The 16,069-nt window shown below is 47.6% G+C and overlaps 1 protein-coding gene across 1 annotated transcript; it reads right to left on the bottom strand.

Annotated features, from left to right (window-relative positions):
• Positions 1 to 933: 933 nt before the first annotated feature.
• LOC146341300 (olfactory receptor 10A7-like) lies at positions 934 to 6,869 on the bottom strand. Its single transcript, XM_084807356.1, has 2 exons — positions 6,546 to 6,869; positions 934 to 1,887 (listed from the first exon to the last, which is right to left on the bottom strand). The coding sequence occupies exons 1-2, from the start codon at positions 6,867 to 6,869 to the stop codon at positions 934 to 936; spliced, it is 1,278 nt and encodes a 425-aa protein (XP_084663482.1).
• Between the last annotated feature and the right edge of the window lie 9,200 nt (positions 6,870 to 16,069).

Below are 16,069 nucleotides of genomic sequence, written 5' to 3'. Positions count from 1 at the left end.
GGACAATTCTGACCAGTATCTCTCTGGGCTGTAGGTAATTATGGGGTTGGGGATGTTTCAACATTTCTAGATGGGAAGAGAAGTCCTTGTAAATCAAAAACAGCACACCAGGGAGAAAGGCCAGACTAGAACTCTTCTTCTTGGCATATAGTATTCTGAGTGCAGGAAGGTTTATTTTAATAAGGAAGAATGTATTGTTGGAAAGTAGGGCAAACAAAATTAGAAATTAGGACAATTTGGGATGAATTTGTCTTTACACTACCTCCATCTTTACCAAATTGGTTGGAATCATACCTTTACCTCTTAACATATGCAATCAAATGTCAAGTAAAGCAACATATACACAATGCTGACATGCTTTTTGTTGTTGTTTTAATAGTATTTTTAAAATGCTGTCTTAGTGCCAAACTAGACAAGGTAAAGCAGGTGTGTGAGTAGACGTTCCATCTCTTTATTTATTTGTTTTGGTAAATAGCAGCCATGGGGGAGGGGGATCCAGATCATGACCACAGCAATGCTGGGGCAATGGTTCAGTGTTCTTCTTCCCCACCCATGGTACAACTTATCTCCCACAATGCTGCAGTTTCCCACAGCTGCTATTTGCCAAAATCAAAAGAGGTGGGAGATCCATTCATAGAGCTCCATAATCTCATCCATTTGGGCCCTCAGCCGCCGCCACCTCCTCTGCTGCTGCTGCCACCTTACCTTTCTTGATTTGGCCCAGATGTGATACCAGGATCATGCAACTCACTGCTGATTCCCTCTTTCCACCTACAGTGGAATTTTATTAACCTGACGCTGTATCTGCTTGGTCCCAATTCTTAAAGGCCTGTCATGAAGACTATGTAGTATTCAGGTGATCCAAAGTTATGTAGCTCCTTATTTTCATGGTAGTTGAAACATACACAAAAAGCCAAGCAATATATCCCAGAGTTAAATAAATTGAGCCATATTGACAGCTTTACTGACTGTTCTATACAGGGCCTCCTTCACCTCTCTATTTCTCAAGCTGTATATAAGAGGATTGACCATGGGAGTTAAGACAGTATAAAAGAGAGAGAAGGTCTGATGCAGCTCCTTCAGTCTGTTGGTTTGGGGAATCATGTAGACGCTGATCAAAGAACCAAAGAAAAGTGTCACTACAATGAGATGGGAGGAACACGTGGAAAAGGCCTTCTGCCTCATGGCTTTTGACCGGATCTGAAGGATATTGATGATAATGTACATATATGAGATAAGGGTGAATAGAAAGGGAAGTATGGTATCCATGGCAGCCAGGAGGAAAGTTACTATTTCTACCATGTGGGTGCTGCTGCAGGAAAGCTTTAGAACTGGCTCTAGATCACAGAAGAAATGCTCAATTTCATGGGGCCCACAAAATGACAGCTGCAACTCTAGAGATGTTATGATGGTGTTACTTAGTAAACCACTCATCCAGGAGCCAATAATAAGCCATAGGCAGAGCCTGCCATTCATGAAAGATGAGTAATGCAATGGTTTGCATATGGCCAAATATCGATCATATGACATCGCAGCCAGGAGATAACATTCCATCGATGCTAAAGCACCAAAGAAATAGTACTGTACAATGCAACATCCAACAGAAATGGATCTATCTCCAGTCAAAAGACTGAAGAGCATCTTGGGTAGGATAGTTGTTGTATAGCAGATCTCCAAGAAGGACAAGCTCCCTAGGAAGAAGTACATGGGGATGTGGAGATGCAGATCAGCCACAACTAGCACGACAAGGAGGAGATTCCCAGCGATGGTCACCATATAGATTATAAGGAAGGCCAGGAAGAGAAGAGTCTTCAGTTCTGGGTGATCATCAAATCCAAGAAGAATGAAGTTGGCGATGGCAGTTTGATTTGTTCTGTTTTGAATTTGCTGCAGGGAGTAAAAGATTTTATGAAGTAAAGGATGTATTTATAAAATATATAGTGTACAGATTAGAATTTGGGCACACGATGTGTGGAGTAGCAGGCTAACCACCATTTTGTATCCACCATGATGCCCCAGACGTAGCATTGTTCCAGGCCATTGTGGCAGTTGAGGCAGAGGGTGGCAGCTGCTGCCAAAAAAGCAAAACCCTGGAGAACATTCAGAGAAAATGCTGCATCACAGCCTTCTTTTCCTAGGCAGAGTGAGAAAAAGAAACATCTCAGCAATTTTCTGAGGGAAAAAAAATGTTATTTTGAGAAAGTCCAGCTCAGGTCTGCTTTGGAACTTATTGATTATTTTGTTTTTAGAATTCAGAAGCACATATTTTAGAAATACTGATACAGCACTGACCCAGAATTTAGTGATCTTCTAATTTGTAAAGTGGATGAAAGATCAAAGAAAAGTCTGAGTGCATGAAGGTAAATTGTCAATGAGCACAGTACGTGGGACTATCGAACATGTGTGGATTGCCTTTGTTCCATACTTAGGGACTCTTGTGAGCCATGATGATAGAGAATGAATCTGCAACCATGTGCACAGGCTGCTTAAGATCCCATGAGGTCCGTGAGATTTAAGTGGCCTAGTGAGCAGGATTCTAGTCTGAGGGGTGAGGAAGGACAATATCAAAGGCTGTAGGTGTGCTAAATCACCTTCTTTACAGCTGAGCTAGTGTCTTAGGGATGTACGGACTGTGTAAAATCCACTTCGTCTGTGTTTCACGGATTGTCAGGCACCTTTCGTTCTGTCGTCCGCCCACAGACGGATGCATTTTTTTTTTTCTGTCATGCGGAAAAATACATAAATAATTACGTAAGAGTTTCCATAAGTATTTCCATAATTTGCCTCAGTACGTAACATCTAGCATATTGTCCCTCATTCCATTCAACGTTTCCTCAGCAGAAAGTTACATATTTTCCTACGAATTAATATGTGTAAATTTCAGGAAAGTAAAAAAAAAAAATCATCCGAAAGTCCATTGACTCCGTGCTGTCTGTGTGGGTTGCTCTGCAGCAGATTCCGCAGATCAGATGCTTAGAAATCTGAGCTCATTTTTGTCCATCTCGAATTTCTCCAGCATCCCAAAGGTCAATGGCTGACTGTGGTCAGCATGCTTGGGCAGCTATTTCAGCAACTGTTGCAAGGTGTAGCATGAAAATAGAGACAGCAACAAAATAGAAAAGAAACTATATTGCTAATGGGTACATCATTCTAATGCCATTAATGCATTTTGGAGGCCAGTGTTCTGCCAGATAAGCCAATCAAATCCATGGGTGGCCAACCTCCATTATGATGTCTGAATAGTTACATTAATATCTATTTGCCATTAGTACTGCAGGCAAAATCCAAGAAAGAGAGAGAGATAACATTTTAAAAACAACAACATGGAATCTCTCTCTTTCATGACATTTAATTTTGAAAGAAACAGAGTGCATTTTATTTTTATTGCTTCAGCCTGCTGTGACAAAAAAATAAAATAAAATTGGTATGGCCACTGGAGGCTGAATAAAATTAGTTCATGGACTGCCACTTCAGTTGGCCACCCTTGGGGCCAACTGAAGAAATTGCAGAGAAGGAAGAAATCATTGTGTGTGTTTTCAAACAACAGCAACATGATTTGGACATGCAGCCGTCAAAGTAAATGGTGCCATTGTGGCAGCTTTGATGTAAGCCAGTTGGTGTGATGTCACAGCCCCATGGACGTATAGAAACAGGAGCGAAAAGCTATTACATAAAAAGGCTTTACCTCAAAGTTGATTTCATTAGGAAGGTGAATACTGGGTATACTCCCTTCATTCCCCATTTCTGGGTTCGAGGATCACCTCACACACAACCTCTTCTTCTGTGTCCTTTGCACTCTTCGGCTCATTTGCCAAATAGCTCTCTGTTGAATGTTCTCTGAGAATCTCACCTGCCAAGTATTGAAATGTCACTACCTCTCCTGAAGTTGTTTTTTTTTTTTTTTCACACCAAAAGCTAAACAATATCTTCAGTTACTTGGAAGAAGAAAGAAATGTGTTGGCAGTGTGCAAGGTTATATTCAGTACTGTTGGTGTTAAGCCTTTCACAAAGATATGAGGGGAAAAAAATGGTTCCCTTTCTCAAGGGAGAAAAGGAACCAAGAGCATCGTTACCTCAGAAGAAAAGTGCCTCTGTCACAGTTGGAAGGACTTCTTGTGTTGGCCGTTGGGAAAAGCTAATCATCTTGCCATCTTATCAGAATCCATCCCTGATGTATGCAGGTTTTTCTATAATGTCATCTCTGGGGACACCCACATGGGGGAACAATGTTTGTGAAGAGGTGGCCCATTGAAGCCAGGAAGGGAGAGAATTCTAGAAGCCCAAGAGTCTTTGTAAGGGAGGGAGGACTCTTTCTGCATCTTGCTATCCTTAGTTGGTAACAGTTACAGAGGGAGAGAGGTCTTGAGTCTTGTTATCCTTGGTTGAGAAATAAAGGTTCACAAACGAGGCCACTGTGACAAACGAGACCACTGTTATCCGCTAGCTGATCCAACTTGGTCTGCAGTGAGTCAGGCCGGCTAGAAGGTTTTTAGTGTGTGTGTTTTAAAATATATTTGAGCAAATTATGGCCACAATTGGCACAAAATAAACACATTTGCACAAATTCCAGCTGTAATTTGTGCAAATTATGCAAATTTGTGAAAACTGCTGCTGAAATTTGCACAGATTTCCATACTTTGTGCAAATTCGTGGCCATAATTTACATAAGTCTCTATTTGTGCAAATTACAGCTGACACACAAAGATGCAAAAGCCACTGTAGATCAGGGAAAAGCCGTGGATCGGCTTGCAAATGCAAGCCAAGTCAGGCATGACATAGAACTCCAATGAGCCCCCAAAGGGCCGGATTTCCCAGTGATGGACAACCCTACTACATAGACCCTTGGTCTGATCCAGTATGGTGCTTCTTATGTTCTAATGTTCTTTGAGTGGTGGAACGAAGTCCCAGATTTGTCTGGAGCAGACACATGGAGTCTGTGCAACCAAAGCTGTCATGCAATTGAAGCTACCTTTCCATGTTACAAGTACCCAACTGGCAACAAAGACCATCCCCATAGAAAGAGCTTGTTCACACAGAGCTTTAATCCTGCTATTGAGATCGCTAACTCACGGAAGTTTGTGGGCCCTTTAGAGTACGTCATTAACCTCTAAGGCATCTCCCACTATTTCTGCCCAGCCTATCCTGTGTTTTCCCCAAACACAAAAAAGTGGTATTTTTTCCAGCCCATGGAACAGGAGCGCCATGACCTCCCCATGAAATTCTCTAATAGTGCAAAGAAACTGCTGTGTCTGGGCAGCTGTGGGTGTTAGTTTTCAATTGTTGGGAGTGTGGTCAGGATGATGAAGGCATGGAGGATGGGATGTAGAGTGTGTCGCACCCGGGAGATCCTAAGCAGGGGTCCTCTTGGCAAGGAGGGAAGAACAGGCGGGAAGCACCAGCTGTCAAGCGGCGGAGGTCAGAGTTGCCTGCCAACTGCGCTATCTCCCTTCCTTGCAAGGAAGGGAGGGAGCATGGTTGGAGGGCACCTCCTGCCTCCACTCAAGCCTTCCTGGGCTCCTTGCTTTCAAGAAGCCAGTGAAGGCTTGAGTGGGGCGGGGGGAGTAAACGGCAGAGATCTTGAGCACATGAAAGGAATCTAGCAACTCGCTGGAAAACCTATGTGGGGGAGAGGGGGACTCTCAGTGTGTCACTCATGAGCCAACCACCAGTAATGTCCGAGGGGAGGGAACAGGGCAGGAATCAGGGAGAAATTTTCACCGTGGCCCAAGCAGTGTAATGAATCATAGTGGAAAAGAAGTGGTCTTTCTGAGTGGCTTCCTACCCCCCTTGAAAAGGTAAGTCACAGAACATGGCTAGATGGGGACACCCATATACAAGAACATGACCCAATCCTGCAATGAAACTGGATGAGAGAAGCACCAGGATTGTTGTGGATTTCTGCCCCCATGTGATGGCCCAAAATGTTGCACAATATACTAGTTATGCCCCCTGCGGGCTAGTCCAATTTGCCCCAAAGAGGAGAGTCAACTTCAGGCTGGGTCCAACTCAATTTTATTGTTTGCAAACAGTTCGACAAAGGAGCTCACGTTCAAAAGCAGAGTCGACCCTGGGCAACCCCCATGCTACAGTTTTATCACTTAGCTTGCATTCCTCAGCCAGCATGTTACTTTTGATTGGTTGCCAGCGGTTTGCCTAGCAACCTTATTTTAGGGTTACTGTCCGCACATTCCAGGCATGAGCAGCTCTTACAATGCTGTGCCTGCTTAAGGCACATACAATGGCATTAAGTTACCTTTTTTTTACCACAATTCCCCCCTCAAGATGCTTTCTTCTTATAACACTTAATCTGTTTCAGCCATCACTAATCTCTGGTAATGTACAAACATTTCCCTGCTGACTACAGATTCTACTGTGCGTCTAACTAGGGCTATAACACTGGGTAGTATGCAGGGTAATAAACACAAAATTAACATAACTTAGCAGAATATCATAAATCCAGTCTTTAACCAGTGAAAGTTTGGCAGCCACAAAGTCAGCCAGTCAGTACTCCACCCGTTCCAGGTTTGCACTGGGACGTGAGTTACTTTTCTAATTTTGGTCGTAATATCTCTAAGGATATCGCCATTGTCGTCAATTTGTAAGCAACAATCTGTCCAATTGAACTTTTGACAAAGGCCCCCCTCTGCTGCCAACACGTAATCAAGTCCCATCCGATTTTGGGTGAGAGCATTGCGGAGTTGGGTTAGCTGTGTGGCTGCTAAATCTATGGCCCTTGCAGTCTCATTTGCAAAGATTTCCACTATTGCCTGAAGCTGGATTATGCGGTTAGTGAGGTATGTGGGTTCTCTCCCCACCACGTTGGGTTCCCAAGTGGCAGGCCCATAATACCTTATTATCCTTTCTGCCATCCACTCGTCATTTCTAGGGATGTATGAATCCCTTACCTTGTTCCAGTGGCAGCATCTGCTGGAGGGGGGAGGCGCTCCGTCCCTCCCCCCGGAATCCTCGATGGCGCTCTGTCCCTCCCTCCCAGAATCCTCGATGGCCGGCTCTGCTCCACGGCGGCTCTGCAGAGCAGACGGCCAGGCCAGGGCCATCCACAGCCGGATCTCCAGCCGCGGACTGGCTGGTGTGGACGCAAATGGTGGCCGCCATAACGGCCGCCATTTGCGTCCAGCCAGGGAGCCGTGATATGCTACGTAAGTCTTTATGTAGCCTATCACGTCTGGGTAAAAAAAAAAAATGGCATACGCAAATGGCGGCGGCTACGGTGGCCGCCATTTGCGTTCCTTATTTTTCGCCGTATTAGTCTATGTAAATATTTACGTAGACTATTATGGCAAAAAAAAGGGGAATGCAAATAGCGTAGTGGGCGCTATTTGCATTCCTTTTTTATTCGCTGTTTTAGCCTACATAAATATTTACGTAGAAAATAAGGAACTCAAATGGTGGCAGCCGTAGCCGCCGCCATTTGCGTACGCCATTTTTTTTTTATTATTGGCTTGCCATGTTAGGCTACATAAAGACTTATGTAGCCTATCACAGCAAAGGCCAGAATGCAAATGGCGGCCACAGCAGCTGGTCGAAAGACCAGCCGCCACTGCTGCCACTAAAGCCGCCGCTGGAACCGCCGCCGTCCAAAACATCTGCCCCAGGTAAGTCTCTTCCCAAGGGGGATCTGCGGGGGGGTGGCAGGCCATTCCGCCATGGATTTTGGGGGGCCAAATGTCAGTGCATTTGGCCTCACTGCAATCCATGGCGGAATTCTCCACCATCCCTAGTCATTTTCCCATCTTTGTGTAGCAGACAAGTCTTTCATGCTCAGGGATCTTTTATCTACTCCATATAGTCGGTGGAGTGCTGAGGCCCTTTGAGGCAACAGCGTGAATGGGGGCCTTAATATCCCGGGATAGCATACGCCAGTCCAGTTGGTGGGCAACTGGGTATATGTGTGAGCCCCACAGATCCAATAATGGCCAGTCAAAGCAGGCCAAGACTTGTGTGCTAGGCCATATTTTGGGGGATCCAAATACTGATTATAATATCCCAAGTATTATCTTCGAGGTGTGATTGTTGTGCTATGCACCTCCCTTTACTATATAATTCCTGCAGCTGCTATTTCCTACAAAGTGTGTATGTGTGTCAGACCTGTTTTGCATGAAACACCATTCTCCTAATTGGGGCCACACTTCCCATGATGGAGTTTGACTTAAGATAAAATCATCTTCCCAAGTAACATTGGTTTGCTTATGTATTCTATAATCAGTGTGTACTAATTCAGTCAGGTTCAGAGGATGAGGGATCCATGTGCCTACCTTTCCCTCATTCTTGGCCTGTATGACCCAGCAGTTTGAGAGGTTCAAGTATCTGGCTACAGTTTCGGCTAGAAACAGCATGCTGTTTTCTCCTGCAGCTAGGTTTAGCCTTAGGATTATCACTAACAGACACAGCTGCTACATACTTAATCTTTGGTCCTCGTCTTATATAATTTTAATTTCAGTTCTGTAATGGGATGACTACACCAGTTATCTTTATCCCACTGCTTGCAGGCTTCTTCTTCCGAGAGGAGGTCAGTTTCTGGAGTGACCACGCCCTGGGAGCTGATGTGCTCACTTTGGTTGTACCTTTTTATTCTGGAACAATGAGTCCACCTGTCATTGCTGCTGAGCTTGATAGCCGTATGGGTTACCAGCAACATCTGGTATGGTCCCTCCCACTTCTCGGTTAGATGTTCATGTAAAGATGTTCACTCTTTTATCCTTCCCCAATTCTAGCACGCGTGTCAAGGCAGTGAGCTCCACTGCTTGCACTGACCAACTTGCAGGGAGTTTTTCTTTCCACATAGACTCAGTCAGCATTGCCACGGTGCATCCTGTATGTCATGTGCCATGGATTACATTTCTTGAGCCATCTACGAAGAACTCTTCTTCTCGATTTTCAAGCGGGTCATCTGTCAAGTCGGGTCGAATCAGTACTGTTTGAGTTAACACTTCTAGACAATCATGACATGGGGGTCCTGGTTCTGGCAGAAGGGTGGCTGGATTTAGGGCAGTGGTGTGCTTATAGGTGAGGCCTGGATTAGATAACAAAAAGATCTCATATCTAGATTATCTGGAAGGGTTTAAGAACTTTCCTCCCTCTGCTCCGAGGATTTGGGGCATTCCATGTGGGGTGTGTATCTCCATGTTGGCTCCCATGACAATCTTTTGAGCCTCCTCTACAAGGGTGGCGGTGGCCGCAACAGCTCTTAGGCATGCTGGCCACCCTTTTGCTACAGGGTCCAGGACCTTGGAATAGTAGCCCACAGGCCTCCATGTCAGGCCCACTGGTTGAGTTAAGACTCCTGAGGCAACTCCCTTGTTCTCATGCATGTACAGTCTATAGGGCTTGCGCCCATTTGGAATCAAGAGTGCTGGAGGTTGTGAGATGGCAGTTTTCAATAGTTCAAATGCACGCTGATTTTCTTTGGTCCATTTTGAACTTGCGAGGCCCTCTTTGATAAGAGACTCATATAAGGGCTTAGCCTTTCCCCCATAATCAGGGATCCACCTTCTGCAAAACCCCATCAGACCCAGAAAGGCTCGTAGCTCCTTTGGGCTTTTAAGAGCAGGCATATTTTGTATAGCTTGAACTAGGGATGGCGGAGAATTTCTCCCCGAATCTTATGGGGGGCCGAGCGCCAACGCATTCGGCCCCCCGAAATCGGCGGTGAAATTCTCCGCTACCCCCCCGCCACCCCCGGGTTGGGACTTAACGTAGCCGAATGTCCCTCCCGGCGGCGGGTCCCGACAGCGGTTCGGCGGGCTTTCGGCGGGGGTGGGGGCAGCAGCTGGTCTTTCGACCAGCTGCCGCCTCCGCCATTACAGCTGAAGTAAAAAAAAAATGCGTGATAGGCTACGTAACGGTTAACGTAGCCTATCACGGCTAGATCTCCAAAGTCAGCCGTGATAGGCTATGTTAATCGTTACGTAGCCTATCAGGGGTGACTTTGAAAAAAAAAAAAAGCGCGTACAGAAATGGTGGCTAGGGGTGCACGAAAGTCCCTTACCTGTCCTCGAAGCTTTTGCAGTGGGGGGGAGACGCTTCGCTGCTCCCCCCGCGAAGTCAGGCCGGGGGGGAGGCTTCCCGCCTCGCCCAGCCGAAATTCAGGCCGGGGGGGAGGCTTCCCGCCTTGCCCGGCCGAAATTCAGGCTGGGGGGGAGGCTTCCCGCCTTGCCCGGTCGAAATTCAGGCCAGGGAGGAGGCGCCTCGCCTCACCCGGCCGCGAAGTAAAAAGTTAAAAAAAAAAACGCCCCCATGATAGGCTACGTGATGATTAACGTAGCCTATCACGGCTAGATCTGCAATGTCAGCCGTGATAGGCTATGTAAATCGTCACATAGCCTATCACGGGTGATTTTTTTTTAAAAAAAGCGCGTACGCAAATGGTGGCCCCCATAGGGAGCCGCCATTCATGTTCCTTATTTGGTCGCTGTAGTCTACATAAATCTTTACGTAGACTATGGCGAAAATAAGGGCAATGCTATTTGCGTTGCCCTTATTTTCGCCGTAGTCTACGTAAAGATTTACGTAGACTACAGCGACCAAATAAGGAACGCGAATGGTGGCTCTCTATGGGGGCCGCCATCATCCGTACGCACTTTTTTTTTTTTTAAGTCACCCGTGATAGGCTACGTGACAATTTACGTAGCCTATCACGGCTGACTTTGCAAATCTAGCCGTGATAGGCTACGTTAATCGTCACGTAGCCTATCACGGGGGCGTTTTTTTTTTTCTTTTATTGGAATGATGGCGGCAGCCGGTTGAAAGACCGGCTGCCGCTCCCGCCCCGGACGAAGACCCACCAAACCGCCGGCCGGACCCGCCGCCGGGAGGGACATTCGCCAAATGTAAGTCCCATCCCGGGGGGGTGCGGGGGGTTGGGGGGTGCAGAGAATTTCTCCCCGAAACTTGTTTGGGGGGCCGAACACATTGGTACTCAGCCCCCCGAAGTTTCGGGGAGAAATTCTCTGCCAACCCTAAGGCAGCCCCCATGGGGTGCCGCCATTTGCATTCCTTATTTGGTCCAGGTAGTCTACGTAAAGATTTACGTAGATAACAGGGACCAAATAAGGAACGCAAATGGCGGTGCCCCATGGGGGCCACCATTTGCATACGCGCTTTTTTTTTTTCAAAGTCACCCGTGATAGGCTACATGACGATTTATGTAGCCTATCATGGCTGACTTTGGAAATCTAGCCATGATAGGCTACGTAAATCGTCACGTAGCCTATCACAGGGTCTTTTTGTTTGTTTTGCGGCCGGGGAGACGGGGTGCTTCTCCCCGGCCTGAATTTCAGCCGGGCGAGGTGGGGCACCTCCCCCTTTCGCCTGAACTTCGGGGGGAGAAGCGAAGCACCTCCCCACCACCACAAAGCCAAGCTGTGAAAAGGTAAGTGACTTTTGTACATCCCTAGCTTGAATTCGATCTTTGCTCAGGGCTCTTGTTCCCATTTCAATCTCATAGCCTAAAAAGGTGACCTTTGGCTGGCATATTTGAGTCTTTTCTCGTGATACTTTATACCCCCTTTCTTCCATGGTGTTTAGCAAGGACTCTATAGCCCCTCTTCCCTGTTTGCATGCTAGGGCTCGCTATCAACTAGGGATGGCGGAGAATTCCACCACGGATTCCAGTGAGGCCGGATTCTTTGGAATCTGGCCCCCCAGAATCCATGGCGGAACGGCCTCCTGCCCCCCCCCTGCAGAATCCTCCCGGGATGCCACTTACCCAGGGCGGATGCGGTGGATTCGGCGGCGGCAGATTCGGCAGCAGTGGCAGCAGCGGTCGCGGTGGCAGCTGGTCTCCTGGCCGGCTGCAGTAGGGCTGCTGCTGCCACCATTGCTATCCTTGGACCATGATAGGCTACGTAAGAATTTATGCAAATGGCATCCACTACGCTATTTGCGTTCCCCTTTTATTTCGCCGTTTTATCTTACGTAAATATTTACGTAAGATAAATCAGCAAAAAATAGGGAATGCAAATGGCAACCGCCATAGCTGCCATCATTTGCGTACACTGCGGTTTTGTTTTTGTTTTTTTGACGTTAGCCATGATAGGCTGCGTAAATTCTTATGTAGCCTATCATGGCTGTCTAGCTGGACGCAAATGGCGGCCAGTACAGTGGCTGCCATTTGCATCCACACCAGGCCATCCGTGGCCAGTAATCTGGCTGCAGACGGCCCTGGCCGGCTGCTGTGCAGCTTGGCCACGGAGCGGAGCTGGCCATTGAGGATTCCGGATTGCCTCCCCCCCCCCCGCTGAGGATTCCGGGGGGTGGGATGGAGCAAAGGTAAGTGAGTTTCATACATCCCTACTATCAACAGGTCATCAACAGATTGCAACAGTGCCACCTCCTGGTGCTTTTTTCTCCACTGCTCAAATCCTTTTGCAATGCCAATCCAAAAATGTTGGGGGCTGAAACGAGCCCTTGGGGCAATACAGCCCCTAACATTTGAGTTCTATGATAAGTATCTGGGTCTTCCCATTCAAATGCAAATATTTTCTGTCTGTCTTTATGCAGTGGGATAGAGAAGAAAGCATCTTTTAAATCTAGGACAGAAAACACCCTTGCATTCGCTGGGACCTGGGTCAAAATGGTGTGGGGGTTCAGAACCAGGGGATGATCCACTAAAACTTTCTTGTTTATGGCTCTCAGGCCTTGCACCAGCCTGAAGGAGGTGCTATTTGCCTTGGGCAACCCCAAAATTGGGGTGGTAAAGGGGGATGAGCCTTCTACTAGCCAGCCATACTTCTTAAACTTTTCAATAAGGGGTTTTAAGCCTGCATGAGTAGCTCTCTTCAGAAGATACTGTTTCACGCACACAGGCAGCTCTCCCTCCTTTAGGGGAATTTTGATTGGTGTTACATACTTTGCCTGGGCTGGGGTTCCATCTGCCCATACACACTGGTCAACCTTCTCTAAGAGCTCAATCCCCTTGGCCTTTGACACAGTTTCAGTTGCCTGGAGGGCCATCTGGTAATTTGAGGTCTGCTTTACTGGTAGCTATACTACAGTCTGATCCTCACGAAAGAAAATCTCAGCTTGCAGCTACGTTAGCAAGTCCCATCCCAGAAGGGCAACCGGACATGTGGGCAAAACCACAAAGGCATGTTCTAGTCTATTGTCTCCAGTCTGTGAGGAGGGGCTCACATACAGGCAATCTAGCTTTTCTTCCTTCAATTCCTTCTATCGTCACATGTCGTCCACTTTCATTAGCGAGGGGGGGGGGTTTTGCGGGGATCATGGAAAAGGTGGCTCCAGTATCTACCAGAGCCTCATAGTCTCTGCCACTGACCCTTATCTTTACCATGGGATCTTCCCGAGCACTTACTCATAGGGTGGTGGCTTTAGATTCTGGTCTCCTTCAGCTACATTCCTCAGAGGAGTCTGCTCTCAATTGGCGTCCCTCCCCCTGACTCTTCTCTTTCTGCCTTTTCAGTGGGCAGTCTTTTTTCCAGTGTCCCTTCTCTCAGCAATACGCACACTCGTCAAACCTAAGGCGGCTCTTTCCCTTCTTCTGCCCCCCCCCCCCGGTCTCTGCTGAGGCTCTATGCATCCTGTGCTGCCATTCAAGGTGGCTGCTAGCATCGCCAACTGCTTTTCACTGTGTTTTGTCTCCCTTTTTTCTAGGGATGGCGGAGAATTTCTCCCCAAATCTCCGGGAGGCCGAATGCCAATGCATTCGGCCCCCCAAAATTGTTGGTGAAATTCTCCACCACCCCTCCGCCACCCCCCAGGATGGGACTTATCTCCTGCGAATGTCCCTCCCGGCAGCGAGTCCCAGTGGCGGTTCGGCGGCGGTTCAGCGGGGGCGGCGGCCGGTCTTTTGACCGGCTGCCGCCATTACAAAATAAAGTTAAAAAAAAAACAACACCCGTGATAGGCTACGTAACGATTAACGTAGCCTATCACGGCTAGATTTCCAAAGTCAGACGTGATAGGCTACGTTAATCATTCTGTAGCCTATCACGGGTGACTTTGAAAAAAAAAAGCCCGTACGCAAATGGCGGCGCCCATGAGCGCCGCCATTTGCGTACCTTATTTGGTCCCGGGTAGTCTACGTAAAGATTTACGTAGACTATGGCGAAAATAAGGGCAACGCTATTTGCGTACGTGCTTTTTTTTTTTTTTCAAAGTGACCCGTGATAGGCTACGTAACGATTTACGTAGCCGATCATGGCTGACTTTGGAAATCTAGCCGTGATAGGCTGCGTAAATCGTTACGTAGCCTATCACGGGTGTTTTGTGTGTTTTTTTTCCACTTTGTCTTTCGCAGCCGGGGAGACAGGGCACTTCTCCCCGGCCTGAAATTCGGCCGGGCGAGGCGGGGCGCCTCTCCCCCGGCCTGAACTTCAGGGGGAGAACTGAAGCACCTCCCCCCCATCGCGAGCAAGCTGCGGGACCAGGTAAGTCCCTTTCGTACATCCCTACTTTTTTCTGCTACTTGCTCTCGGTTGCCATATACTTTATATGCAATCTCTACCAGCTTGAAGAGTGGCTTGCCCATGGCTCCTTCCGCTTTCTGTAGTTTCTTTCTTGTATCTGGTCTGGTGTTGCCTGCCCTATGAACATCGTATTTACCATGCACTGGTTTTCTGGGGCCTCAGGATCTAGGTCACCAAACTTCCTAAATGCATCAAACAACCGTCCTAGGAACACAGAGGGATTTTCATCCTTCTCTTGGCGGACTTCATACAGTTTGGAAAAGTTAGTCACACATGGCACAGCCTTCCCCAACACCTCCACTATTATTCCCAAATACTCCTGACTCTGCTCTCGGTCTCTGGAGTCATTGGGGCGCCACTTTGGGGCTACTTGGGGGCATAATTCACAGGGGTCCCTAGTAGTTCCCGTTACTTGCTCTTTGGCGATCCTATCAGCTGTGCCTTGCACTTTCTTTCCTCGGATGTTAGCAGGGTTTGCAACATCATCTGCACATCTGCCCATGTGGGTCGATGCATCTGCCCCACAGGTTGAAATAAACTTTGCATCTTATCAGGATCTTCCCTAAAGGAAGGATTTTGATTTTTCCAATTGAATAAATCAGCAGTGCTGAAGGGTACATATACAAATGCAGTCTGCCCTTGCCCCATCATCACCCCTCACAACGGGAACTGGTATTGGGGGTGCATATTTCGGGTGGCCCTAGGCTCAGCCAGAGGAGAAAAATGTATTGCTAACTGGGATGGATCCTGCAGGGGTCTTGGTGAGTCAGGTTGGGCCACTTGTCTTGGGACTTGGTCAGAGGAGGAGTCGGCAGGGCACAAGGGAGTTGTATTCTTCATCATAGGGCAGCGGTTGAGAGAGACTCTGCGGTGTGGACCCGGTTGGCCAGGGTTGGGAGGTTGTGGATACTGTTGGGGTGCTGTCTACTGGAGGCTGAGGCGGGACTGAGTAACCACGATCCTGCCCCCTCAAGCCTTGTGCCAAGTCTATCTCATCTTCTTCCTCTAAGATTGGCCTTCCCTTCCCTCCTTTCTCTCTCTGAGGGTCTGCAGCCAGCATTTGTTTACACATCTCTCCTTTACATTGTTTCACCCATGAGGGGTTGCTCAAAGCACAACTCAGCCATGAGTCTATGTAGGGATACTGATCCCAGTGCCCATCATTTACAACAATAACGTGCACTTTTCTAATTGTGGCCTCATTAAAGGAGCCAATATCTGGCCAGTTGACTCCAAATGACGGCCATTCCAATTGACAGAATGTAACCAGCTTGCCTTTCAACATCTTAGTGCCATAATTATCTTTGAATTTACTAAAGTTCTTTAGCATGCATCCCAAGGGAGTGGCAGAGCTTTCTAAATGGGAGCTACCCACCCCCATTGTGCCTACCTCTATTCGAAACCGTACATGGAGCCTGACAAACCTCAGATGCTCCAAAGGCAACTCAAACAGAAAGACACAAGGGAAATCAAATACTTACTCTGCCCAGCACCCTGGCACTGTCCCTTCGGACCCGTTCAGCCTGGTTGACTCAGACAGTGGAGTCCATGCCTTTAACCTCCCGGGTGTCTCGATCCTCGTTCTCTGGTGCCGTGGCAGACCTCAAAGGAGGTCCGGCGCA

The sequence above is a fragment of the Heloderma suspectum genome, chromosome 6, assembly GCF_057233095.1.
Source record: "Heloderma suspectum isolate Gila_16-S chromosome 6, 16-S_ref, whole genome shotgun sequence".
NCBI lineage: Eukaryota > Metazoa > Chordata > Lepidosauria > Squamata > Helodermatidae > Heloderma > Heloderma suspectum.
The sequence above is the reverse complement of the archived record's forward strand: the minus strand, read 5'-3'. Positions and strand labels throughout refer to the sequence as shown.